The sequence below is a fragment of the Thamnophis elegans genome, chromosome 1 (genome assembly GCF_009769535.1).
Source record: "Thamnophis elegans isolate rThaEle1 chromosome 1, rThaEle1.pri, whole genome shotgun sequence".
NCBI lineage: Eukaryota > Metazoa > Chordata > Lepidosauria > Squamata > Colubridae > Thamnophis > Thamnophis elegans.
Window position 1 is genome coordinate 51185609 of NC_045541.1, and position 27957 is coordinate 51213565.

The 27957-nt window shown below is 42.0% G+C and overlaps 1 protein-coding gene across 1 annotated transcript in view; it reads right to left on the reverse strand.

The window, feature by feature from the left end:
- LOC116509042 (protein mono-ADP-ribosyltransferase PARP14-like) overlaps nucleotides 1-26436 on the reverse strand; it is a 31337-nt gene extending 4901 nt beyond the window's left edge. The window contains exons 1-14 of the mRNA XM_032217934.1: nucleotides 26213-26436; nucleotides 25027-25166; nucleotides 24345-24378; nucleotides 23033-23293; nucleotides 20479-20715; nucleotides 17169-19423; nucleotides 16084-16320; nucleotides 12388-12609; nucleotides 11095-11170; nucleotides 9797-9952; nucleotides 9380-9442; nucleotides 8218-8385; nucleotides 1594-1800; nucleotides 893-1501 (exon numbers count right to left, since the gene is read on the reverse strand). Coding sequence (XP_032073825.1) covers nucleotides 893-1501; nucleotides 1594-1800; nucleotides 8218-8385; nucleotides 9380-9442; nucleotides 9797-9952; nucleotides 11095-11170; nucleotides 12388-12609; nucleotides 16084-16320; nucleotides 17169-19423; nucleotides 20479-20715; nucleotides 23033-23293; nucleotides 24345-24378; nucleotides 25027-25166; nucleotides 26213-26402 — 4855 coding nt within the window. The 5' untranslated portion in view covers nucleotides 26403-26436. The remainder of the gene's footprint in view (nucleotides 1-892; nucleotides 1502-1593; nucleotides 1801-8217; nucleotides 8386-9379; nucleotides 9443-9796; nucleotides 9953-11094; nucleotides 11171-12387; nucleotides 12610-16083; nucleotides 16321-17168; nucleotides 19424-20478; nucleotides 20716-23032; nucleotides 23294-24344; nucleotides 24379-25026; nucleotides 25167-26212) is intronic.
- Nucleotides 26437-27957: the final 1521 nt, after the last annotated feature.

Consider the following 27957-nt stretch of genomic DNA (forward strand, 5'->3'; position numbering starts at 1 on the left):
CTCAAATGGTTTTAGAGTACTTCTTGTTTCAAGAGCAATTTCTAGGGTAAGAAATTGTTTTTTGTCACTTAAAAAATACTGATCAATTAAGATAATTTATATTTTTGCAAATGTTACAGATTTCCCCCCCAGAAACTGATAAATGTAGTGGACATTCAATTTCAAGACATACTTAACAACCATCTACTCAGAGATGCTCTCAACCACTGCTTCCTGTCCCCATTTTTAAATACTACAAATATAACTAAAGTGCTTACAATAAAATACTTTTTTCAGAAATAAAGATGATTCCAAAGTCTGGAAGACAAATCATCCATCCTTCCGAGATGGGTAAAATGAGGACCCAGATTGTTGTGGGCACTAAGCTGATTCTGTAAACCGTTTAGAGAGGGCTGTAAAGCACTGTGAAATGGTACAGAAGCCTTATTGATATTTATTCTTATTCTTTTTAAAGAAAAAAGTTAAAAACCCTCAAATTCAGATAGAGAAGGAAGCATGATATGAGCCAAGAAATATGTTTCTAGATCCAATGGAAGTCACAAGCATTGTATCAACTTATTCATTGCTTCTTTCACTTTGGGGAAAAGATTCCTGTACTGTCAATTTCTACCAAAAAGTAAAAACAAGCCTAAAATTCTTGCTAGGAAATGAATAGATAGAAAACCTGCTCTACACATGATCAAGTCTTGCAGATGTAGTATGGAATTGACTGCAAGTGGTCTGTTCACTTTTTTTTTTTAAAGTTCCTAGTGATACACACATTCAACTGTTTTGTACTATTGCCCTACCCCATTTGCACACTTTTTAAGTCCTGAGGAAGATATTTTTGAGAGGCGACCAAAACAGTAATCTAACCACTAATCCAACCCCAATTATTTAAGAAGTTCATTACCTTCATGCTTTCCAACACGTTTAATTTTCATGCTTTTTCCTTGGCTATCTACAACACACATTTTGTTCAGATCAGCTGTGTAGTTCTGACCCTGAATCTGGACCTGAATTTGTTTCTTTTTGCTGATTTTAGCATCTTCTAAATCAAGGTTACTAAATGTATCAAAAGCTACAAAGACATTTCCATTTGCACAATACTGCCACTCAACCAAAACTTGAACAAGTTCTGCTTTGGATTTCTTTTCCTGATCAGCTTTAAGTGTTTTTAAGAGGTTCTGGATGTCTGTGAAAGCAGTGAGGACGTCCTGGGGGATACCAGATAACAAAATAAAAGGAGGAGACTCCGTCCTGTTCAGATGAATGACAATATGCAATCTTTTCTGGAGATCATTCAGTCTCTTGATTTCAGCATCAGCAAACATGTCTATCAAGTCATCAACAATGCGATTTTCTGTCTGTTCCTTGAAAACTAATTTCCTTAGCCAGGCTTCAGCCTCTTCCACTTTTTTCCTGTTTTCGCCACATAACTCAAATGTTGACATCTCAATCTTCTTTTCCAATGCAATAAAACTCTTCTTTTTAGCAGGTGACTTCTTACCAGTTAGAAATGCTATAAGAAAAAAGGAAATTCTGTAAGTGCACACTCAACGGGAAAAAATGGAAAAGCATTCACAGTAAATGAACCCCATACTTTAAACTTGCCTTTAAACTTAGAAAACATAGATTCGGAAGTGGGTAATGCCTGTCCTTTTTTATTTTCCAAAATGGTGGAAAAGGATTTTTGCATATGTGGCTGAAAGACAACAACTTTAACAAGTTTCAAGTATCCAGGCAAGTCTTTTCCTGCAAAATCAGCCACTGCATCGATAATTTCTTCAGCTGCTTCTTCAGGACTCCTTCTTCCCTGACCTGTATCAGATGCAACAGAGAAAACCCAACAAAATATACTTAGTACAATGAGGAACTCAAAGGATGGACAACCTATGGCCCTTCAGATATCGAACTACAATTTTCATCATCCCTGTTGTTATTCAAGCTATGATTCAAGGATACACAAGAATCTTACATCTGGAAGGCAATTGATTATTTACTTGTGAGTTGCTAACTTTTGCTATACAGCTTTACCCTCATATATTCCAAAAAATCAACATGTTCATTTTTAAAACAGGCAATCAATCAGTCAAGCCGAATCTTGCCTATCTCTCTTATAAAATAGGCATGTACTGTGAATCTAATTTACTTCTTGCCTGTTTCCAGAGTGAGATGTGGGAGGAGTAACACCGGGTATTAACCCAACCATTTTGCCTAGGAGACTGAGGTAATCTTTCGAGGCCACACCTACATTCCTCCTTCTGACCTCCCCAGATTAACCTCAGTCTCCGGCCTAAAAGGAGTGTATCTCTGACTCTCCCTTCACTTCGAAGACTTAGGATTTTTTTCTACAGGTTTTTTTCTCTGCAAACGGAATTTTTACATTGTTTTTTCTCCTGCATCGCTGCACCTCTCCTCTGCCGTGCTCAGCGCTGCTAGAACACAAGCCTTGCTGCTTGCTAGCGTGCACGCGCACCCCGAGTGACCGGACGGTCGCATACGAGGGGGAGGAAGCCTCCACATCGCGGGGGCGATAGAAGCGGCCGTGCGGCTCTCAAAAGGGCTGACGAGACCAGCGGAGGTCCGTGGATCCATCGGAGATCGCCCCAGCACTCCCCAGCTCCAGGAGGAGGATCGGACCGCAGATTGGTGGTCGCCATCTTGCCGCTGCCATCTTGAGCATGTGAGTGAGCGCGTGATCGGCGTTCTCCTACGAACGCCGAAAGTGCTCAAAAGCACCAGAGAAGCCAGAAGAGGCTTCCTTAAGGACCAACTCCGCCGGTGATCCGGGGAGGGCTCCAGAGCGGTGCCTGCCAGTGTCTCGGGCTGCAGATCAGCGGCAGAAGAGAGAAGAGTGTGGATTCAGCGACAGAAGACTGAATCCACCCGATTGAGGCCGGCTGAAAGAGAGAGGAGGTTGGTGGTCAGCACAACTGTAAGTACTATGGCGGAGGTGGTGAGGAACAGGGATGCTAGGCCCAGATCCCCAGGGGGTATGGATCCGGATGAAGGGACTTTTGGGGGGGCTTCCCCAGTTCCCAGGGGGAGGTCCCCAACCAGGAGGGGCAATTCCAGGGCCCCCAAGAAGGCAACCTCTAAGAAGGAATTCAGGATGACCAGAGCCTCTGCTAGAAAATTGAGGGCTACCATCAGCCCTTCCCCCTCCAGGTCCCGATCCCCCCGCAGGCTTCCAGCCCTGGATGATGCCCAGGCAGCATCCCCAGGTTCCCCAAGGGGCTCAGGCAGAGGGCACAGCTCCCTATCGCCCCCCTTATCGCCTGCACTTCCGTCTGAGTCTAGGGCTGACCGCTTTGGGCGCAGGCTCCCCAGCCCAGCTAGGCATCAGTTGGCACCACTATCCCCTGAACCCAGAGAATATTCACAGCCTCCAGAGCTCTACCCTGTCTTGCCTGAGCTTCCCAATAGCTTTCAGGAGATGTTAGCCAGGGCCTTAGCCCAAGTGATGGCCTCTAAATTAGCAGCCTCAGAGCTCCAGGAGTAGGTCTTCCCAGGACCAGCCCAGGGGCTATCAAGATCGCCCCAGTGCATCTGCTGCCAGAGGAGCCAGGTCTCCCTCCCCCTCTACTGCCAGTGAGGCTTCCGAATTAGAGGAGGGAGAGTTGAAGGAGGTGGGGTTCTCTGAAGATGAAGAGGCCCAGGCAGAGGACGATTCAACCATCGCTGGTCTTCCCCCCCTCCTTATTTAGCTCCATGCTTCGTAAGGCAAGGGCCACAACAGACCTGGAAACCACCACCCCCCAGATCCCAGGCCTGCGTCTGCCATGCCTAGCACTAGCAAGGGTAAGAAGAAGGGGCCCTTCCACAGACCACCGGTGGAGAAAGAGGAGATTCCTACTCCAGAGATGTTTCTAGAGGTTCTTAAATCTCAGTGGGTGAAGCCAGGTTCTTTCCCCACTCCAGGGGGAAATGAGAGAAAATTCTATAATCTTAACCCTACCTTTGCCCAAGCTCTCCAGGTTCCCGAGGTGGACAACCCGGTTGCCACCCTAACTTCAGCATCAGCGATGATCACAGGGGACACCGCCAACTGCCTCAAGGCAGAGGGCAAGAAGGCAGACATCATGCTACGTAAGACCTTCCAGGCAATAACTTGGGCCATTAGGGCTGCCGCTTCGGCATCTTTCTTCAACAGGTCCACAGTGCTGTGGTTGGAACAGCTGAGGGACAGGACTCTGGCCACAGAGGTTCGTTTGTTGCAGGACATTTCCAAGATGCTGGCAGCCACGCAATTCTCAGCAGATGCCACCCTGGATGCAGTTAAGTATGCGTCTTGGGCAATGTCATCCTCGGTGGCGTCTAGGCGTCTGCTGTGGTTACGCCACTGGCAGGCGGAGTCCCGGGCTAAGTGGCACTTGACAGGAGCAGACTACACTGTTGACAAGCTGTTTGGGATTGCGTTGGATCCTATCCTGGTGGAGGATAAGAACAAACGGAAGGTCTTCCCGGCGACTACCAGATGGTCAGATCTCCGGCATGCTCCGTACCCCAGGAGAACGTCGTATCGCCCGCCTGAAGTGGAGAACCAGAACCAGAGGTACCAGAACCCCAGGTTCCACAGGCAGGGAGATAGACAGTTTCCTAGAGACAGGTTCAGAGGCCAACAGCAAAGCAAGCGGCCCTTTCGAGGAGGAGACGGTCGCCCATTCCGCAGGTTCAAGTGATCCATCCGCGGATCACCCGACTGGCGGTCGCCTCTCCCTTTTCGCGGATGCCTGGGAACGAATCACCTCGGATGAGTGGGTCCTCCAGACTGTAAGGCTCGGGCTGCAGTTGGACTTCCGCACACTACCCCCTAGTAGGTTCTGCACCTTCGCCTCCTCCACGGATCCAGCCAAACGGGCCCTTAAGGCCAAGGCCATCAAACACCTGTTAGATATCAGGGCCATTGAGAGTCCCAGAGGTGGAGAAGGGCTCCGGTTTCTACTCGAACCTGTTCCTAGTCCCCAAGAGTTCAGGGGGATGGAGAGCCATTCTGGATCTTAAACTTCTCAATTCCAGGGTGGTCTACCGTAGGTTCAAGATGGCCTCCTTGAAATCCATTTTAGAGGGCATCCGACAGGGCGACTTCTTGGCCTCCATCGATCTCACGGAGGCGTACCTTCACATCAGAATCGCCCCAGAACACTGCAGGTTCCTTAGGTTTTCCCATGAGGGCAACCATTTCCAATTTAGGGCCCTTCCTTTTGGGCTGGCCTCAGCCCCCAGGACATTTACCAAGGTGCTGGCTGCAGCTGCAGGTCACCTGCGCTCCTTCCCAATCAGACTGTTTTGTTACCTAGATGACATCCTCGTCCTAGCCAGGTCCCAGACTCTGCCAAGCAGCACCTGGGGACCACCATCGACACCCTCAGGTCCCTGGGATTCTCTATCAACCTGGAGAAGAGCCACCTGGTCCCATCCACCAGGCTCCAGCACCTAGGATCCATTATAGATTCAGTGGCTGGGGAGATCTTCCTTTCTCAAGATCAAAGGGACAGCATTGTGCAGCTGATTCATGAGGTTAGCAAATTACGCTCTGTCCCTGTAGTTCTTCTCTCCAGGCTCCTTGGGAAATTTATTTCTTGCATAGGGATCGTGCCGTGGGCTCGCCTACACGGCAGGGAGCTTCAGTGGTTCCTACTCCCATACCAGAGAGCCGGGATGATGGTCTCTGGAGCATCCAGATCCAGAGTGGCCCCATCTGACCGTCTGACGATTGAGCGGGAACAGCTGAGGGAAGCACATTTTTCCGCGAAGGTCATTAAGACTGTCGAGGCGTCCAGGAGGCAGTCCACCACTCGAATATACAACGCCTCCTGGGTTGCTTTCGCGGACTGGTGCCAAGCTAGGGACCTGAGCCCAGCTTCGGCCTGCGTTTCCCTGGGGTTCTGGACTTCCTCCAGGAAGGCCTGGAGAAGGGGTTGGCCCGAGTACCCTTAGAAGACAGGTCTCTGCTCTTTCCACGGTTCGGGGTGGTGGTGGATGCTCCCCCCTTGTCCCAACATCCGGTCCTTAGGTGCTTCCTCAAGGGAGCGGCGAATCTGAAACCCCCAGTGGTCCATCGATTCCCCACCTGGGACCTAAGGCATTGACGGAGGCACCATTCGAACCCTTAGGGAGGTTCCCTACAATTCCTGACCCTTAAGGTCGTCTTCATGGTTGCTATCACCTCAGCCAGGAGAGTATCTGAGATCAACGCTCTCTCCAGCAGAGCGGATCTCTGCACCTTTTTAGAGAACTGGGTCATCCTCAGACTGGACCCCGTGTTCATGCCCAAGGTCAATTCCCCCATCCACAGGGCTCTAGAGGTAGTTCTGCTGGACTTCTGTCCACAGCCCTCCAGGGATAGAGAAAGATCTTGGCACAAGTTGGACGTCAAAAGAGCCTTGCACATCTACCTGAAGCGCACGGCCCCCTTTAGGTGTTCAGAAGCCCTCATCGTATCATATCAGCCATCCACCCGAGGTGCCAAGGTTTCCCCGGCCACCCACCATCAGAAGGTGGATCAGAGCGGCCATCTCACAGGCCCTACGAGGCACGGGGACTCCAGGTCCCAGAGGGCATCACAGCACATTCCACCAGAAGTGCGGCCACCTCAGCAGCCTGGACCACCCAGGCATCCATAGAGGAGATTTGCAGGGCTGCCGCCTGGTCTTCTCCCTCGCCTTTCATCAGGCATTACAGGCTAGACGCTTACGCCTCAGCGGAAGCAGCCTTTGGCAGGAGGGTGTTGCAGGGAATCCTTGACTCTCGAGGGGCTCAGGCCCATTGATCCCTCCCAAGACATCTAGCTTTGGTATGTCCCAGGTGTTACTCCTCCCACACCTCACTCTGGAAACTGGCAGTTGGTCTTACCTGAACTGCATGTTTAAGAGGTGTGGGAGGAGTTACTTCCCCCCCTGTGTTAGAGCGCTCTGCGCCAGGGGCCTGAGCTAGCTCAGTGGTCAAGCAATGGCAGACAGGAAGGATGTGTGCTTGTGCTGTTTTTTGTCTTTTCCTTCCAGGTGCTCTGCTACAATCCATCGGTTAATCTGGGGAGGTCAGAAGGAGAAATGTAGGTGTGGCCTCAAAAGATTACCTCAGTCTCTAGGCAAAAGGGCTGGGTTAATACCCAGGTGTTACTCCTCCCACACCTTCTCTTAAACATGCATTTCCGGTAAGATCAACTGCCATTCTTCCATCAATGGGGTTAAGCTTAGCCTTTAGAGCAGGGGTTTCCAACTTGGCAATTTTGAAACCTGTAGACTTCAACTCCCAGAATTCCTTAGCGACCATTTCCCGATGAAATGCCCAAAGAACCAGCTCTCTATTCTCACACTTTGCTTTTGGAGAAGTTGATAAGGATCAGTCACTGGCAGTACCCTCAAAAAAGCCCCCATCCATAGATGTACAGGAGTGAGCAGATCTTTTGTAGTCAGGACCTCAGTTTTTATGGTTTTCAGGATGAAAGGCCAAGGACCTCGATGCAACATACAATTATGCAGAGTGTTTAGGATTCAAAATAAGTAGGGGAAACGGGTGTCTACTTAGGGAAAATGTTGAAATCTAGATTTCAATCCCCAATCCATCTCTTTTATAAGTTCACTGTGACATTGCACAAAAATATGCAAGCAGTGGAGATCAAATTGCAACATCTTGGCAGAGATTTTTTTTGTTATTCTAACAAAAATCTCAAAATTCAACAGACAACTTTATAAACTCCGCATGAATTTTTTATTCTTCAAGGACTTCTCTGTTTGGGCATTTGTTTACCATGTTAGTTTTAGTCCCCTACTGTTTCTTAAATGTGTTACGGACTTCAGGGACACCTTCGTGAAGTTTTCTAAAGAGCAATAGATGAAGTGTTTGCCATTGCTTTCTTCCAGGATGTTATTTCAACTTCTAAGTATAGCCTACACCTGTTATTTCCTAAGAGCCTTTGATCAAAAGTCCTAAACACACCAGGGGTTGCTGTCTGCAAATGAAGATATTAAGAAAAAGAAGGTGAGAGGTGGACCCTACTTCCTTTTTAAGGATGGAATACAAAGGAATTTCATCTCCTTTGTCATGTTCATACATAGAACTTGTCCATATGATGCTAGCTTAGCATGGCAAATCCATTGCAACAGTTCACATTTTCTAACAATGAGCTAATTTAGGAAACTGTCACTAGGATTCAGGACATAGGTTCCTCATTAATGAAAACTTTATTCTGGAAAAGCACAAATGATTATCTGGGGGGGGGGGGATACAAACCTGTTCCAATTACAGGGAAGGCTACAGATGCATACTGTTTTGCTTCACATTCCTGAAGCACTTTGGAGATCTGAGTTTTGATGCTGGAGCAAGGAGCCAGGTGGATAATTTTTTTACAGGGTAGTTTTCCATTCTGTGTGGTTACAAATCCATTGTGAGACTGTGAGGCTGGTAAAATAAAAATGATAACTTATCCATGAACTGTCTTTGCTATACAGTATACTACATTCATTGGAGGTGCAGTATCTATAAATACATGTCTAATGGGAGAGCCCCAACTATAAATTCTGTCTGACAACAGATCGCCCTTTGTGGCTACTGCAAAGATGTATTTGGCACAGTGAAGGAAAAATGGGGTGTTCTTTTTAAAGTCAAATTGTAGAAATATAGCCCTCTCATGAGCTCTTTGGCACAGGCAGAGAAAATAAGGTAAACCCTTGATGTTTTCCTTTGTTTTTTTCACTGATGGTCAAAGACTGTGATACATCAGAAGTGCCAGCTAGATAAGCAGTTTCTGACGCTTTCCAAAATCTGCTCCTCCGTCTTCATAAATATTCTGGCATTCTGGTGGGAAGTGACCCTCAGAAGCTGAGGGAAGGTTTTGGAAATGGTGCCATCAGAATGCTTATTCTGACATCAACATTCCTTTCCTTGTCATCTAATTCCAAGGAACCATAGGATCCTCTTAAACTTTACCTATGTCCAATAATGGGCTGATTGGAAAAAAAGAGCTGAAAATAAATCCCAACAAGAGATATTGCTAGAAAACTAGACTTTGGGGTTGAGGCTTAGCTTGTTTGAGATGAAGCTGCAACCCTTAAAAGAGTTAGTTTGCAATCTAGTAGTTATTTCTTGAGTGTTCCTCAACTGTCTCTAGATTTACTGACAGTAAGCAAGGCCAAGCTAGTATATTATGTGCCACCTTTCCTAAGCTAGTCAGATTTAGAAATAATTATCCACAGCTTGATTATATCTTGTCTTTCTTGACTCAACAACACACTACTACAACAACAATAACAGCCCATTTACAGAATAGTACTGATAAATGTATTCAAAACTATGATTAAATGATCTAAGAAATACCATGCAAACTATATTTGGCAATTGAAATTCCCCAAATCCTCCATTACCTAACCAAATAGGACCTGTTGTTGAACCTTACCAAGTCTTACACATTCTGCTTCAATTTCAGGTCCAGCAGTTTCCAAAATTGCTTTGGAGACACCTGTAAAGAAATGAAAAAACAGGGGAGGAGTATGTATGAATGTAAAAAAACTTAAAACACAACCTTTGCTTGCTTGCAAAAATTTAATAGTAAGAAAATTCCTTAGAATTTGTGAGGTGAGGATTGAATTAGATATTGCATTAATATATCCAACAGAATCGAGCCAGAATACTCTGAAATACTATCTCTGCTTACAAGAAAATAGTTTTAAATAAATGAATCTTCATTTCTCGCTCTCATTCATTCACATACATGCAAACAGACTTTTGCATATCCAAATAGCTTTTTGTCTTGCCAAGAATGAGCACTTAGCTTATTAGAATGTTCAGAAGATGTTCATTTGAAATTCAGTACCTGCTTTGGATGAAAAGTTTTCATTGGTCACATTCACAATGACATCCGTCTTTTCCATAACAATATCTCCAGTCACTGACTGGAAGGTAATGGATCCAAACTGCATTTCATTACTCCCTAAAGCTGAGGTAGAAATGGATCCGAAGGAACCTGTGACTGAGAAAAGAAACACTATGATTCAATTATAGCACTGATATCCTTGGACTGAGCACTGTCCTCCTATTCTTTGTAAAAGGTATAAATACCTATTTCAATATTCAGTTTAAAAAACTTTTTTTTTTGGTATCCAATAAGGTCTGCACATTCTGTATACAAGGGAAATAAGGTCTGCACATTTGGGAAATGCTACTCTTAAAAGTGGCACCTGGAACATCTAAGATGCTACGGAACTCTGCTGTTTTTTCCATGACCACCAAAGGGTGAAATTAGAAAACCTATGATCACGCTTTAGCAAATGTCCCCAAAATTTTAATAGAGGTGCTGCCTAAAGGGCTACTGAAACTGCATATGCACACTGGAACAGTTCTTTGCCCAGTGAGGAAGAGGACATTTCCAAAAGGAAAAAAAATGTGGCTCATTCATATGTTGAAATAATTCATATAAACATTATAATCATCAAGGATTTGCTGAACAAGTCATTCTACTCTAGTTTGTGCATCATAAGTTTGGTCTAGTGGTTAAGGCACCTACAAAGTGGGAGACTGTGAGTTCGAGTTCCAATTTAGGCATGAAAGCCAGCTGGGTGATTTTAGGCCAGTCACTCAAGAAAAGAAGAAGAGGAGTTCGCCTCCTTGCGTTATTTGTAAAAATAATAAAGGCAGGATACAAACAAACAAATAAATCCTACTAAGCTACGATTCACAAACAACAGTAGCTGTATTTGTACACTGCATTAATTATTAAGAGCAGACATATCATGCTATGGCTTCACATATGTGGTGTTAGGCATTCTGAAACAAAGTCTAAAACAGAGATTTTCTGGCTTTGGTGACTGGCAGGAGGGAGGAGAGAGGGAATGATTACATGTGAGTTGTGGGCAAGCACATACACTGAGCCGCTTCCAAACTGACCAAGACCCAGTAGTGGATCATGGGCTGGGAGTTGGGGACCTCCAGTATAAAACATCTTCTGTAAATGTAGTGCCTCCATTCTTCTAATAGCTATTATTGATATTATTTAAAGGAAGGATTGTCCACATATCTCTCATGTTACATGCCAGTTGGACCCAATACAGTTCTGGAGCTCATGATAAGAAAAAGGTGGAGAAAGAAGTCTGCCCAACTGAGCCCACTCATTACCTGCCATTTCTTCATTGCCCGGTGGCACAACCTTGAGAATATCATCAATCCCAGATTGAAAAACCTTTGTAAATACCTAGGGGGGAAAGTTATCCATATGTTTCCAAAACTATGCAAAGAAGGAACAATAACACCATGGAACAATTCTTGTAACATTTCAATAATGGCACTCAGGATAGTGAGCTTGCAAATTTGGGGATCCTGAGGGACAATGTCATTGGATGGCAAAAAATGAAGGTTTCTACTAAAAATAGGGGGATCCAACATCTTCAATAAAATATAACCACTGTCAGAATAGGCGGAAGCCAGGAAGCTGTTAAGTGCTTTCACTAAAATTTACTAACATTAGGGCAAAATTGCTACACACACTATCCCCCCGCCCCCCCAAAACCCCATGAGGCTCTGGATAAAACTATTTAGCAATAGCAGTTAGACTTATATACCGCTTCATAGGGCTTTCAGCCCTCTCTAAGCGGTTTACAGAGTCAGCATATCGCCCCCACATTCTGGGTACTCATTTCACCCACCTCGGAAGGATGGAAGGCTGAGTCAACCTTGAGCCGGTGAGATTTGAACCGCTGAACTGCAGATAACAGTCAGCTGAAGTGGCCTGCAGTACTGCACCCTAACCACTGCGCCACCTCGGCTCTTGTCATTTGCTTTGACTGTCCTGAAAGACATCTTTGAGAAGAAGAGATGATTGATTGGAAGATTCTGCCAAATACAACGAGAGTCATATATACATTCTTCCATAGAATATTTAAACATGGTTAGTGAGCATCTGGCTGGATTTGAACATACTATGCCACAAATCTTAACAAAACAAAGCATTAAGTTTGGTAAGAGAGCTAGTTTGGTGTAATGGCTATAAACTAGAAGACCTTGAGTTCAAGTCCCATCTTAGCCGTGAAAAACCAACCTGGTTATTTTGGACCAGTCATTCTCTCTCAGCCCAACCAACCTCACAGGGTTGGGGAAGATATGATGAGGAAGGTGTGTTGGTTATTCACCGCCTTAAGTTATTTGTAAAAATAGTAAAGGTGGGATAAAAACACGTGAACGAATGTATTAATGAATTTAGTCAACATCTAGCAAATCACATTGTAGCTTTGAAAGATACATGGACCATCTTTGAATGTATCTGGGGAAATAGATGCCCATACAACAGTCCAGCCTTGCTGCTGCTGTTTTTGTAATAATTAGTTGGAAACTTACAATTATTTTTGCAAATTAAAGTTTGAGGTTTCGTAAAAACAAAGGGCAGTTTCTTATTTGGAAGAAAAGTAACATTACCTTTATATTTTTTTTATCTTTTGGATGTAAGAGAACATGAACATTCTGAAGGGACTTGAAATTCTTCTTTCTACTGAATGTAAGTATTTCCTGAAACATACATTTAGCCACCTCATAATTTGGAAAATTAAAACCTCCAGTCCCAATGGCTGGGAATGAGATAGACTTTAATGACAACATTTCGGCCCTCTCCAGACAATTTCTCATAATACTTTTCAGTATCTGTAAAATATAAAGCAATATTTCACCATTACGCTTTAAAAGAACCGATATTAACATAAGACTTAATTTAGGAGCCAGAACAGACAAGAGATGTGCACAGATCAACCTCATTCACACATAAAGCCAGGGATATATATAAAAATGGAGAGTTATATCCAATTACATCAACTCAGCATATTCAATTGCATCAAAACTATAACTCTGGTATTGAAGAATGGATTACAAAGAAATGCCTGTTTTTTTATATATAGTAAGAAGATATAATGTATATTATATCAGCCCATATAAGCTAACCCTCAAACATTTTTTTAAAGTATGATGGAGGCCACACATAGATAAACTGTTTCAAATTTGTCATGTTATTTTAGTTAAAAATTTGAGGGTTGGCTCCAGGGCTGGGTTTCGACCGGTTCGCACCGGTCCCTGCGATCCGGTTGGTCACCGAACCCGGAAGTAAGTAACTTCCGGGAACGGCGAAGCCCCCCCCCCGCACCCGCGCGCGCCCGCACACCCGCGCCCGCTCCTTACCCGTTTTTTTCGAATTTCGCGCTTTCCACGCATGCGCAGAACGCCTGCGCGATCCTCCAGGAGCAGCTGGGGCATCGCGCAGACGCTAGTACGCATGCGCGCACCGCGCGCGTGCGTGCGTGAGGACGCCGCCGGCCTCGTTCCAACCGATCCGGTTGGAACGGGGCGAGAAACCCACCCCTGGTTGGCTCATATACAGATGGGTTTAATTCACAAGTATATACAGGTAATTTAAAAACTATGAACTTATATCCTTGTAGGTAAACCAATTTCAAGAGGCAACTGGACTTTCTGCTTTTTCTTTGAAGACGTTTCACTTCTCATCTGAGAAGCTTCTTCAGCTTCAGAGTCCAGTTGCCTCTTGAAAAAACACCTTTGGGACTAAAATTCTTAGCTTATCTTCAAGTATATAAAGTATTCAGGAATAAGATGGACAATTTTGCATACAAGCTTTGTAACTTCAGTACAAACTGACACACAAAGATTGATGTTAAAACCAACCATGTAGGGAGGAGCCAAAGTCGTGACAACACGACGTGCGATCTCAATGGGGGGTCCAAATGGACCTAAACCGTCCCGTAGAGAGGGTGAACAGGAAGAATACATCTTGCTGATCACAGGGACATCGCAAAGTCTCTGATTGATCCAAGAGAAGTTCTTCAAGCCAGTGACAAAAAATCCAGCCAAATGGCTGATGAGGTTGGGGCGGCTCCAAAACGGAAGGATACGGAAAAAGAAAGTGTTTTCAGCTGATGAGGAATTTTTACTGTTTTAAAAGTGACTGCCTATAAAAAAAACTTAAAATTAATTTAAATTGGAGAACAGAAGAAATAAGCGGTGGAATTAAATTTGGACTGGTTTTGAACAGTGGGTTATCTTACTTTTTAAATGCTATTTTTACGGATGGAATTTATGCAAGCCTTTTAAAATGAACTGATTAAGTTTCCTTCTTCTATTTTTTTTCTTCAACTATTCTCCGTAATCTATGGACTAAAACTCTTCTATTTCATTACTGTGGGTGTTTTTCTAACTCATTTAAGAATCAGACCTTTTTTTAAAACTTGAAATACAAAGATACAAAAAGAAATAAAGAAGTGGTAACATTGTAATATTGTAACGCTGCTACTCAGAAGCTAGATGTTTGTGTATTGGAAACAAAATACTTCTTTCACTGATTATCCTGGCTTGGCAATTCAAAGACTCACAGCTTGTTTATAGAGAGTGATAAGAAGAAGAAAAACACACAAATGTTCCTTTGAAGTAGATTCTTAACCAGAGATGTTATTGTGATGCTTAATTCTGGTAAAACCTTCTAAGATAGAGTAACAGTGTTTCTTAGCTGGAAATCATGGCGCAATTTCAACACCAGAAAGAAGTTTTAAATCTGCAAAACATATTCTCAGAAATACAGAAATTATCAAATACAAATGAGATAGAGAAGAAGTTGGATTACTTAGTGCATCTAACAGTAAAATATGATGGAGAAGTTGAAGATGTTCATCAAATGGAAAAAGTGGCGGTTAAAATCCAAAAAATCAAAGAGGAAAATGAATATAAAGAAATTAAAATTGCTGATATTTATGGTGATTGGTTTGTTTTTGAAAATGGAAAGAGTGGAATACTGAAAGAGGAATTAAATGGAGGGGAAACTTACCCAAAATGGGAAGATACAGAAGAGGAAAAAAATAAAAGAATTAATAGACTTAAAGAGACTTAAAGAAACCTTATTAGCAATAGTTTTGATAACACCACCGACAATCAAAGATAAGCAGATTAAGGAAACAGAAGAAGGGCATCGAAATTACATGAGAGATTTTATAAGCAAAGAGTTGCTAAGAGGAGTCCATACAAAGCTGATTAAGGAGATGATTAGAGGACTGATGCCACAAATGGCAGAAGATATGACACTGTTTTGTTATTGGAAAGATACTGGTTGATAGATGGAAGAGTATAATTTAAAACTAGCTAAACTTAGCAAAATTTAGTGATAATAGATATAGTTAAATAAATAATTGATAATGATAAATAATGTATACAATGTGTAGTGTTATGATAAGTAATAACTTTGAATGGCACTCATGAAAGGAAGATTAGAAACCCTTTTGATTATATATAAAGGTTAATAATAATAATAATAATAATGATGATGATGATGATGATAATGAATTAAGTTAGATTCAGATAAGTCTTGATTACTAGGGGAAAAATGGTATGATGCAGGATATAGTCAAATAAAGGAGGGATAATGATAACGTGTGTGTGTGTGTGTGTGGGTGTGTGTGTGTGTGTACGTACAATTAAGAAATGAGATGAAATTGTAAACAGTGATTGGAAAGAAGGATAGAAAACTTGCTATTTAATATTATGGATGTTTAGTTGGAATAGGATATAAAGATTTAGCGTCATTGGAGGATTTTAGAAATAGTAAATGAAATGCCAGTATGTGGTTATGTATTAAATCTTGGTATATTTTATGATGAAGGAGGTTTAAACAACTATAGTCAAATGAAAATGGAGGTATGATGACGGTAACATATATAAATACCTGAGTTAAAATACTTGAGTTAATATGAATTATGCTTGATGACTGTGGAAGAGATGCATGAAAGTCTTTTGTAACCAACTGATAACACTTTCTACAGTATGTAAAAAAGGAAGATTTTATGTGTTGTGTTTGTTTTGAAAATAAAAAATAAAAAAAACTTTAATTAAAAAACCAACCATGTAGAAGAACCATTGAGAATGCCTAGGAAAGAATTGGCAAAGCTCAAGAAACTGCCTTGACTACACACAAGCATTGTAAAAGGAAGCATTTGTTCCCATTATTCTTTAACCTGAATTGTTAATCTCATGTAGAGACATAAGATTATAAAGGTCATAAACAATCCTTTTTTTTGACTCGTGAACATTACATTCCAATACAATTAGAGCAAAATGAACCAGTACCTTGGTTGCATTCCCTTTTCCTTCATCCCACTGTGGAACTATGACATGGAACAAGAAACTGCAGGCAAGATTATGCCCATGGGTTTGAATTACACAGTTGCCTTGGGCTCCTTGATCTTGAACCGCTTGATGGAACTCATCTTGAAGCCCAACTCCAGCCTTCTGCAGCACAGCTATGGAAAGTGGGCCTACGCCAAGCTTTAGATCTTCACCAATAGTGCTTACGATAACATCCGTCTGGAATCAAAACCACATTAAAATTACGCCCAAGATTTTATTTATACAATATTAAGGTAACACATGGAAAGAATAGTCCCTAAACAAATGAGACATCTTTGATTCACAGGGAGCTCCAGCAGTGAATGGGAATGGCTTGGGAGAAGGGTTGCTAATTCCTTGCAACACCCATCTCTGTGACTCATATCCTAATGAATTGGTTCTGATTATTAATTCAAGAGGTTGGACGAGTGGCAGAGGACTCGTTAGCACTTCCTTCCATTTGTCAAAGTTTAAGTGTGCCTTTTCCATTAACAGAACCCATTAAACAGAGAATGGAAATTCGGTCCATATCCTTTGCCTAGATGTGAAAAGTAAAATTTTCTGTTACTCATATAGCACATCCCTAGTTCAGACTTTTCTCTCCAAAAGCAACAGCCTTTAAAATTAGTCAAGAATAACAGAATAATACAGTTGGAAGGGACCTTGGAGGTCTTCTAGTCCAACCTCTGCTTAGGCAGGAAACCTACAGCCCTTCAGGCAAATGGTTATCCAATATCTTCTTAAAACTTCCACTGTTGGAGCATTCACAACTTCTGGAGTCAAGTTGTTCCACTGATTAATTGTTCCAACTGTCAGACTAAAAGACTATTCCACTCTGCTCCAAGATATGCATCCAATTCTAATCTAACCCAACAAATCTAACTGGACATTGGAGAAGACGGTGTTCAGATGCCGATTTTGTTTTAGACTTCTCGTTCAATGTGAAATATCAGCATTTTAGAAGCATAATAATAAAAAGTCCGAAATAAATATGTTCTATTTGCATTGAGGATAATTCAAATTCCTCTGCTAATTGAAATGCTTACCGTAGCATTTTCGATGCCTTTTTCTTCTACAATAAGTTTCAGACCTTCATCAGAAGTCATTACAAGATCTTCTTCACGCTCCAAAAGTTGACCGACTGATGGAGGAGGCAGAGGTGTGGGCTGGGGTGGTCCACTTTTAAACACTTTGTGTAAAGCATCAGAAAAAGCCTGAACTGTTTGGGGAGTCATATCTACCAGGTAAATCTGTTTCAGGCTGCCATTCTCAGAAAATTCTTCTAAGGTTTCCTTAATGGCTGTTAAAATGGAATGAGTGCACTCTTTTATTGGGAATCCAAAAACCCCAGAGCTTATGGCAGGGATAGCTATTGAGTGATGCCTGCATTTTTCTGCCAGTTTTAAGCTTTCCCTTACAGCTTTCTTTAAGAGTTGTATACAGTTTTCTTTGTTGGCACTGGTCCACCTTGGGCCAACAGCATGAATCACCTGTTTACACGGCAAGTTCCCAGCTCCTGTGATTACTGCGCAGCCGGGCTTCAGATCTCCACGTTTCTGTATGATAACATCACATTCATCTTGTAACTGTGGGCCAGCCGCTTTTAGCAAAGCATTGGCAAGGCCACCAATGTGCTTCAGTGTTTCATTTGATGCATTGACCACAACATCTGCTTGATAAGTGGTCAGGTCTCCCATGAAGACCTCTATCACCACACCATTTTTAAAGTTTACCTTGGTTTGAAGGTGTTCTACATTTTCCCCAGAACCTCCATTTTCCTCATCATCTCTTTGCAATCTGATCAAAGAGCTGAATTCCATTTTTACTAGCTTAACATAATAATGTTCTTGGTTTTTGAAAAAGTCTTTCACTCCAGGTTTATCAAACACTACATTTACGGAGTAGAGTGAAGAGAGCATTTGTTCCACCACCACTATTGCTTTTGTAACTACGTCCTTGGGTCCACTCAAGACAATGTTCTTCTGTTTTGGCAGGAGTCCAAAATTAATTCTCAGGCCCTTCTTATTCAAATCACACCAAACCTTCCGCTTTTCCTCCTGTATAAACTGCACAATAGCCACTGACTTGGCAGGAATTACGATGTGCATGTTTGTGTTTTTTTCAACAAAATCAGAAAGTTGCTGATAGACATCTGCTACGACGTTTGTATAACCAGCTACAATAATTTCAGCATCCCAATCCAAATCAACCCTGTCGTCAATTATTACACTATTTTCAACAGAATTGTTTAGCTTCTGCAGATGCTTAATTAATTCTTTCCATTGCTTTCTGTGGATGAGTTCTGGGTCCTTCAATATAATGTGTTCATGAGTCAAGCATTTATTTATTTGTTCCTCTGCTTTTAAGAGGCCTTCAGGACAATATCCTACCAATGCTATAGAATCATTTGTAAGTTCATAGGTTGCATTAATTTTATTTGCCATAAACAGGCTCCCTGACACCGTGTCAGGGTCTGCACTTTGTAGGAATTGAAAAATAGAAGGATGAATGTTGACATTTTTCTCTCCTATCCCGATCATCTTCTCTAGTAAATCACTTTTCATTTTGTAAACCTCTGCAGCTGTTCCATTCAGTTGCAACTGCTTTGCTGAAGCATCGTAACACCATTTTTGCCCAGTGTTTTCTTCACTGATATTCTCTTCTAGCAAGATCTGCTGCAAAACTTTATACTTCACTGGGGAAATTGACAACGTTTGCTGTAATGTTTGCCCGGCTATTTCAGCATCCTTGGTCAAATGTTCTACATATTCCCTCAACTCTTTCTCCACACTATCCACAGTGAATGCAAAACCAGCTAGAGTAACAGAATTTTTGGAGTCATCCGGCACAGTCAACACATTTTTTAACAAATTGTTTTCAATGGACTCCCATTTTTTTGGAATGATTTTGCATTTAACTGTCTTGAATTTTGACAGGATGCATGCAAACTCTACAGAAACCTTATCTTTCCAAGACCTAACCAATTCTTTTATGGATGTTCCTTGTTTAGCTAAGATAGCTGAGGGAGACAGTATGACTTTTGGTTGCTCACAAGTTGCCTGGGGCCATATTAGTTCACAGAAACAATTGGCCATTTCTTTCTCTACTTCTTGAATTAAGGTAAACTTTCCTTGTATAAATTGCCATATATAAGGATCTAAAGGGACACTGATAGATTCTGGCATCTTGATTTGTGGCTTCTCCTTTCCATACAAAACTGTATCCAATGAATTGTAGAATGGATAAACCAGGACTGACTGGCCATTTAATGAGTGCTGCTTTTTCAATGCTGTCAGGGCAGCTAAAAACAAACACAAATAGAATATACTGAGAATTTGTATCGGAAGTTGCAATAGAAGCAGATACAATTCAGATTCAATGCAGTGAATAATCAAGCCATGTACACTATTTACAAAACAAACACAGGTTTTCGAATTTCCTGGAAAACACAGCTTGGAACATCAATTAAGAATTCCTTACCAACTTTTTTTAAAGCCAATCTTATTCATTTCCTCATTGCTGATATACCATATTTTTCATAATAAATGATATCTTTCTACCAGCATTTGTACATTTTATACATACAGTATCTCCATACATTTTCTCTCTATGCACAATCATCTGATTGTTCTAGTTTTTAGCCATTTGTGCATAGCTTGCATCATTCAGTCCATTTTCCCATCCAACACTACTTAATATATCTTTGATAGATTAATTAAGTTACAAGTACTCCTCGTATTTCACATCATAGATGTTTCATTTATTCTCTGATCAAAATTATTTATATTTATTAATTAGATGCATTATGGCTGCCTACTCCGGGCAATTTACAAAATCCAAATACAGAATTTAAAAAGTTAAAAACATAAAACAAAATTTGACAATCCAGACTTAAAAATAACCACCACAATAAAACATTATGGGGATCCACAAAGAAAGTAACCTAGATCTGTGAATATTTATGCTTATTTTCATCTTTTATCGCTCAAACTCACTTTACCTTCACCACATACTACTCTTGTATCTTTCAAGAAACAATTTTCAATTCCATCTCTGCAATCAATGTTCCATAAGTCAACACCATTTCTTTACATTGCAAACCACATTCGTGGAGTAAAGTAGAGGCCAACAAAATGCGCATTGCCTGTCTCACAAGCTCCAATTTTTGTTCTGTGATTTAATAATTAGTTTTTGGCTGCACTTGCTGCGCCTTTTCTGCCAATTCTGCCATTTAAAATTCTACTGATAGGCACACACTAAGCCCAATGCTGTTATGTGTCCAAACTTCCCACATCGGGTTTTTTATTTCTAGCCAAGCAATAGCAAACTCTTTTTGTGTAAAAATAGAACAATTACCTTGAGAGTCACCAAATGTAACCAGAGCTGAATCTTCTGTGGGTAACATCTGAATATCAGACACCCGTCCTCCTCCATGTTTTGGACTTTCAAAATAGAGTGTTAGGAATTCACTGGATGTTGCAGCTGGGATGTTCTCCACTTTGATTTCATTAGTCAATTCGAGAGGTCTGGCTGTAAGTCTATACTGCTGGAATCTGTAGTTTGTGGAACATTGCTTGAGAAAATTTGCAGCTGCTAAAAATAGAAATCAATGGGTTTACTTAATAACCGCAGCATTTGCTTAATAAGTGCACAATCACTTGCCAAATCATGATTCTCTTAATGCCCATAAAAAATGGATTGTAAAATTGGGTCGGCCATGACTTATAACCATTATGGGCAGGCTTTATAATGGTTGTATGTCAAGGACTGCAAAATGACTTATGACTGGTTTTCACACTTACGACCATTGCACAAGTGGTCTTGTGATCACACTTATGACATTTTCATGCCCTAGTGATTAAAATTGAGACGTTTGGCTATTGACTCATATTTATGATGGTTGCTGTGTTCCAAGGTGATCATGCAATCACCTTTTGCAACCTGAATGGGGAAGCGAGATTCACTTAGCAACCATGTTACCAACAACTGCAGTAATTCTCTTAACAACTGTGGCAAGAAAGATTGTAACATGGGGCAAAATTCACTTCACAACTGTCTCGCTTAGCAACAGTATTTTTGTGCTCAATTGTGTTTAAGTTGAGGACTACCTGTAATTGAAACTTTAAACACTCTGTGTTCACATTTGTGCACAGAAATGGGAAGCAACTATTTAAGAACGTTTGTTCACTATGAAGCATTTTTGCAGAGAACCGAAAAATAAAGGCTGCTTTTTTAGCAAAAATCTCATAGATCACAGTCAGGTCCCCATGGGATACTGCAATGCGGGCCAGTTGCCCAAAATACAGTCATGTGACTACAGGGAGCCCTTGGCTGTCAGAATTTTGACACCAGGTCATGGACTGAGGACTATCTGTACAGTGAAACTGGAAAACAGTAGTGATGAATAGTATCTATTTATGCATGTCTTTTAAAAGCAGGATGAAGAACATCTGCCATCAATTCTTTTCCTTTATAATTAGAATGCGGAAACGGCTAGGTCAGGGGTGTCAAATTCGATTTCATTGAGAACTGCACCAGGGTTGTGTTTGACCTTGGGTGGCCAGGATGGGCATGGCAGTTCAACGTCACTCGTATCGGGGGTGCCTGTGGTGGCCAGAGTGCTCTGCCAGAAAAAATGGGCTCCTGAGCTCCGTTTTGGCTGCGACAACCTCCTGCAACCCTCTGCCAGAGAAAATGGGGTTGGGAGTGCTGCCCGCGGCCCTTGCAAGCTTCACTTTCGGCTGTGATGGCTCCATTTTCTGAGGCAGAGGCACTGCATGACGGTCCTGTTTCCTGGGCTTCCCCATGGGCCAGATCTAGCCTCCGGCCCTTTGTTTGACACCCCTAGACTGGGTAGTTTTCTAGTTTAAAAAGGCAGCTCATAGTTTCTTATCTACCTATGAGAAACACATCTACTAAGTAGATAGACAAATAATCTCATGGCAGCAAGTTACCTTTAACACTTTCTTTTAGCCATCACTCAGATGGCTTAGCAATGTAAAAAGAATTCAGAACAAGGCCCTCTCCTCCTCCATGTAATGTATGAAAAAAACACTGTGCAGGGCTACTGGTTGCTGGTACATGAATGAAAGGAGAAAATGTTTTGAAGTGACATTTTGAAATGAGAAAGAATGGATTAAGTAGCATTTCAGAATCTGCAGGTACCAGAGCAGAAGAGCTCACATTTTATGAAGTTTCTAGAAACTGAGACATGAACAAATCCTTAAATAATATCAAAATGTTCTTCAGCTTCAGTGCCTCCAGAAGATGTTCTGGACTCTTAATTTCCATTGGTACTTGTCAGGGTAGAAAATGGTTAGCAATGGTGGGCGTTAAAGAAAAAAAAGGTAAGGGACAGAGATCTGAGAAAAATAAAGACAAAACAGTTAAAGGACACAAATCTAAGGGCTATGGGGCTCCTGTTAAGTAGGAGCACTAGGTCTGGTCCAGCACAGACAAATGGGCAGAGTCCAACTGTCTCTGAGTCATGTTTATTCAGATCTGGACAAAGATGGGTTCTCCCATAAGGTTGGAAAGACCCTGAACAACTTCTTCAGCATGCTTTTATACTTTACTTGGTTCCTTAAGCAGGAAACAACTAAAGTACCAAAATATCCATGGCCATATTCTTATAGCAATAAGCATTTTTAGCAGATTTGATTTAAGATCTTTTGTGGCTTCCCTATCAACCTTCCCCACACTCAGGATACATGTCCTTTATTTCAGCCATTTCAATATAGGAATCAGAATCCTGATCATAGATTTGTGGGATTCAACTCTTGTTGACTCACAAGTGACTATGGGTACTGCAGTCCAATGTATCAGAAGCACACTTGAGTAGGAAAGCGTATAGTACACCATAGGATTCTCCAAATATTAAACATCTGAGCAATGAGCTTAGGGATCTTACCAGTGCTTTGCTGAAAGGTTACTACTGCAGCCTTCTTCTCATTTATCTGTTCAATATGGAAGGTACTATCTCCCGAAAGAGCACTGATGTTATCTACCAATAGTGTTAATGTGTCCAGGTGAATATTTTCTCCAACATTTTCAAGAACTACTTGTGAAAATGTTTGAGGATAGTCAAGAATATTCTTCTCAGAATGTGGAGCTTCCACAGCTGGCCCACTTGTTAGGGTAACATTCTTTGTTTGGCAGTCTTGTTTCACTTCTAATTTCAAAAAGGAAAAAATAAACAGAAGATTTAGCTGCAAAGGATTGGTTTATATTTTTAAGTTACAGGGAGCCAGTTTAGTATAGTGGCTAAGTGGTTGGCCCAGAAATCAATAAAGACTGTGAGTTCTAGCTCTCCCTTAGGCATGAAGGCTAAAGCCAAGGACTCAGGGCGGTGTACAACATTAAAAGAAAGACATAATACAAAACTTTAAAAAATATTAAATAGAATATCCCAAACAAACCCAATTAGAATTAACAATAACATTTTTTTTAAAAAAACGAATTAAAATTAACAATGATCAATAATTTATTTTATTCAGGGCAGGCTGGCTTGCTGGAAAAGCCAACTTTTTAGGGCACGTCGGAAGTCGGGGATTATACGAAACTCCAGGGGCAGCTCATTCCAGAGGGAAGGCGCTCCCACGGAGAAGGCTCTCCCCCTGGGGGTCGCTAGCCGACACTGTCTGGCCGACGGCACCCTGAGGAGGCCAACTCTGTGGGATCACACTGGACGGTGGGAGGCTAACAGTGGCAGTAGGTGATCGCGCAGATATCTTGGGCCTAAGCCATGGAGCACTTTAAAGGTCATAATTAGTATCTTGAATCACACCCGGAAGTCAACCGGCAACCAGTGCAGGCTGCCTAAAAGGGGTGCAACATGGGAGCACCTAGGTGCCCCCATGATAACCCGCGCAGCTGCATTCTGGACCAGCTGAAGCCTCCGGGTGCTCTTCAACGGCAGCCCCCTGTAGAGAGCGTTACAATAGTCCAGGCGACTGCATACTGGTATTATGAATCTTCAACCCTGCCCCAGTTTTTTATGCCAACAAGCTCCAAACAGCAAAATTCAGAAGCATTTGAACCTCTGATTTGCTATTTTCTATACTTTTCAAAGTCCAGAACACTGCAAAAAATATGCCTGGTGGTCATCTGCTCCTTGGCCTGTTAAAAACCAAGAACCTGCTGTCATCAGCAATTGCTTCCATCTCCAAAATTCCCCTTGGTGCCAAAGTAAAATTGCCTCAATGTTTAAAAGTTGGATTTACCCATCTCTCTTGCTTGGCTTTCTTCTCTCTGAGCCTAAAAATAAAAAGCAGAGGAGAATATTAGCATGCAAATAGATTGCCTGGAACTTCAGTTGATCTCTCTTTCAAGGTATGAAATCTATGAGGTTAATGTTACCTTTTTAGAAATTATTTCCTTCTTAGGTGCATTATCTTTTTTTAATAGTTTTATTGCATTTTTTCTTTTTTTCCCATCATACATACTTTATAGCAATAGCAATAGTTAGACTTATATACCGCTTCATAGGGCTTTCAGCCATCTCTAAGCAGTTTACAGAGTCAGCATATTGCCCCCAACAACAATCCGGGTCCTCATTTTACCCACCTCGGAAGGATGGAAGGCTGAGTCAACCCTGAGCCGGTGAGATTTGAACAGCCGAACTGCAGTCAGCTGAAGTAGCCTGCAGTGCTGCATTTAATCACTGCGCCACCTCGGCTATGGACAGAGTGTTGACTGGGCCGCATTTTATACATTTCTTTTATAATCACAATTTCAGTATATTCAATATCTCCCCACTTTCATCTCTTTTAGATTTTCCTATTAATCCATTTAAGCTTACATATCATTACTAAACATCTAATCTTTACAAATTAATCATTTTTAACCATAGTTTTACTATACCAACTTCAATCATAGATATGGAATCTATGAGGTTAATGTTACCTCGTTAGAAATTATTTCCTTCTTAGGTGCATTATCGTTAGCTGGGTCTGTTGTTTCATACAGGGAGACCTCCAGCTTTAGTGTTCCTTTTCCTGCCAAGTCAAGCTCATGGATCTTCTGGGAGAGAACTCTTTGCCTCACTGTGTCACAAAAATAAATACATTACAGGGATCTTTAGAACATTTCTACTTCCAAAAACAAAGAGGCAGCAAATGCAACCTTTGTGCCATCATGCTTAATATAGGTTAGTTCAGCAATCCTTTCTCTCCCTAGCTTTTCTGCATCAGTCCAAGGGGTGCATTTTTAATTTAAGGTTAGCATTTTGTTTAATTTCTTTACACAATTTTCCAAATCTTAAATGACCAGTTAAATATTAGACTTGATGAGGATGGTACTTATAGATCTAGACTTAAAAAATATTTATACAATGCCAAAAAAAAGTAGTTATCTTTAGATCTCTTTTATCAGCATTCCAAAATTTGCCGGTCTGAAAATAAAAGTTTTTAAACTGCTTTGGAAAGATTGGAATTGTGGAAGAGGCAAAAGCGGTGGAAAAGACTGTGAGGAGGGGAAATAAGTGACTTTTCCTCCACCAAAAACTTAATTTCTCTTACAATTTTTCCAGCAATTCTCTAGGTAGTGTTGGATGAAAAATTCAAGTCCAGTTCCAAGCAGGGAATAAAATGGAGGCTGACTAGGAAAAAAAGATTCTGTTTAGTGGTGGACAGAACCAACACACACAATCTTTCTTGACCCAATCTTTCTGAACAGATTATCAAATCTGCATTTCTAAAAGCTGGCCTCTTCAGTTTCTGCTTGGGGAAGAGAGACAGCAGGGCTGGTTTCTGTTTCCCTTAAGATGTTTTTCCCCCCAATTTCTCCTTTAGGGGAAATATTCTATACTGTCCTTTTTTAATATTCCCCCAAATATTTCATTCTCCAGGAGAGTGGTTGGGTAGCTGGCTTCCTACAAAAGTCAAAAGAACTGTGTTTTAAATCAACAAAACCGGCACTGTGATCCTGAAAACTAGCACTCCAGCTTCCTATTCCTGTTCAGGGTATCTTTAAAACCATCGCTGCTACAGCAAAGCAGAAATGGGGGGGGGGGGGAGAGGCGGAGGGGGGGGGGAGTTGAACATTCCCAAGGAGTCGCATCGAGAGACAGAGGGGGGGGGGAGCCACTTACCTTCCTCCTGGGCAAAGCAAACCAAGATCTGCCCACCTTGCTTCTGGATCTCGCATTCTCCGCCTCCCGACTTTTTCCGGCTTTGGAAGTAGCGGAGAATTTTGTTTCTCACAATTTTGGGGGGATCGGGGCTCCCCCAGGCTCCCTGCAGCAGCACAGGAAAAGAGGACATCCTCCCTCCCTCCGCCATCTTGCGGGATAGCGGCAAAGCTGACCGTGCAGCATTTTCACTTTCGTTTCCCCCGATGAACGCGATTCCCAGAGTTTCATATTTGTCATGTGTTTTCTGCGTGATAGGCGGAAGCGACAGGGCGGCCACTCGGTATTTGGCTTCCCTTCATCAACCACCATCGCCGGGTCGCTGGATCGTATATTTTCCAGTCAGTTCGAGAGCGGTCCTCGCCCGATTTCTCCACCTTTTGTTCCGAAACAGATTTTAAAAAATAAAATCGCGTAGGCGCATCGATTAAAAGAAAAACGCTATTTTATCTTTAACTTCTCTCTCCGCTGCTTGCTTTCAATCCTCCCCCTCCCCCCCCTCCTGGTTACTGCCTTACTCAGAAACTGTTCGGTTGAATTCTTTCGAATTTTGTTCTCCACTCAATCCCAAAATGAAGCAGCAGAAGAAGTTGTCCCGTTTGGCACCGATGCGGGGCCCGGATGATCTGTCCCGACAGCAGGGTCAACTGGTGGATTCCCAGGACTACAGTATTATTGCCCTCCTTTCCAAGGCATGCAAACAAAAACGTCAGTCAGGTTTCTTCCTATGGCCAGGTTTTTTGAGGAATTGAGGTTTTCATGTATAGACCCTTCCCCAAAGTCCTCTTCGGTTGACTTCTGAAGTGCTTCAAACTTTAGAACTTGGCTCTCCTGCCTGATCTTTCCCAAGCAGGAGTAGGAGATCTCTATCAATGTTGGACTGGTCCAAAGTTGTCTTCTGGTTTTCCATGTAGATGGCTGCTTTTGAACAACTGTTTAAGGTCTTAACAATTCTCCCTCTGGAATCTGCAGTGGTCTCTGAGCTTGGTTGTTTGCTTTCAGAGGTTTCCTTACCTAACTAGGTAAGACCATCAGTGCTAGTGAGTATGGTATGAGATTGCAATTTTTAAAAATGATATAGTTCTCAAATTGGTGAATTCTGGGTGTTAACACTGGCAGGCAGCCATTGCAGTGCCCAGAGGCATCCCTTAGACCAGGGGTCGGCAATCTTAAACACTCAAAAGAGCCATTTGGACCCGTGTCCCACAGAAAAGAAAACACCGGGAGCCACAAAACCTTTTTGACATCTAAAATGAAGATAGCATTGCATATACAGTATTATTTTCCCCCTTTATGCTATGTATAAAAACTATAGTGTGCTGCATTTATGGAATCAATGAACTGCTGTAGAGAAAACAAAATTTTATTTCTGTATGCAAAAACAAAAACATTTTGAACTCCCCAAAAAAAAAGATGGGTCAAAAACTACAATAAATTGCGTGCCAGCGAGTATTGCACATTAGCAGTTGTCCCGCATATTTTGAGTGACAGGAAGCCACAGCAGAGGGATGAAAGAGCCACATGTGGCTCTAGAGCCGCAGGTTGCTGACCCCTGCCTTAGACTCAGGCAAAATACACTACCAAAGTACTTGGTGTAGAACATTTATTTAAACCCATTGTTCTATTGGGCTACTGGTTATAAGTATTTTTTTAAAGGTTCAGTAATAAATCAGACAAGGATGAGGGGAAATTTAGTGGTTCAGGTG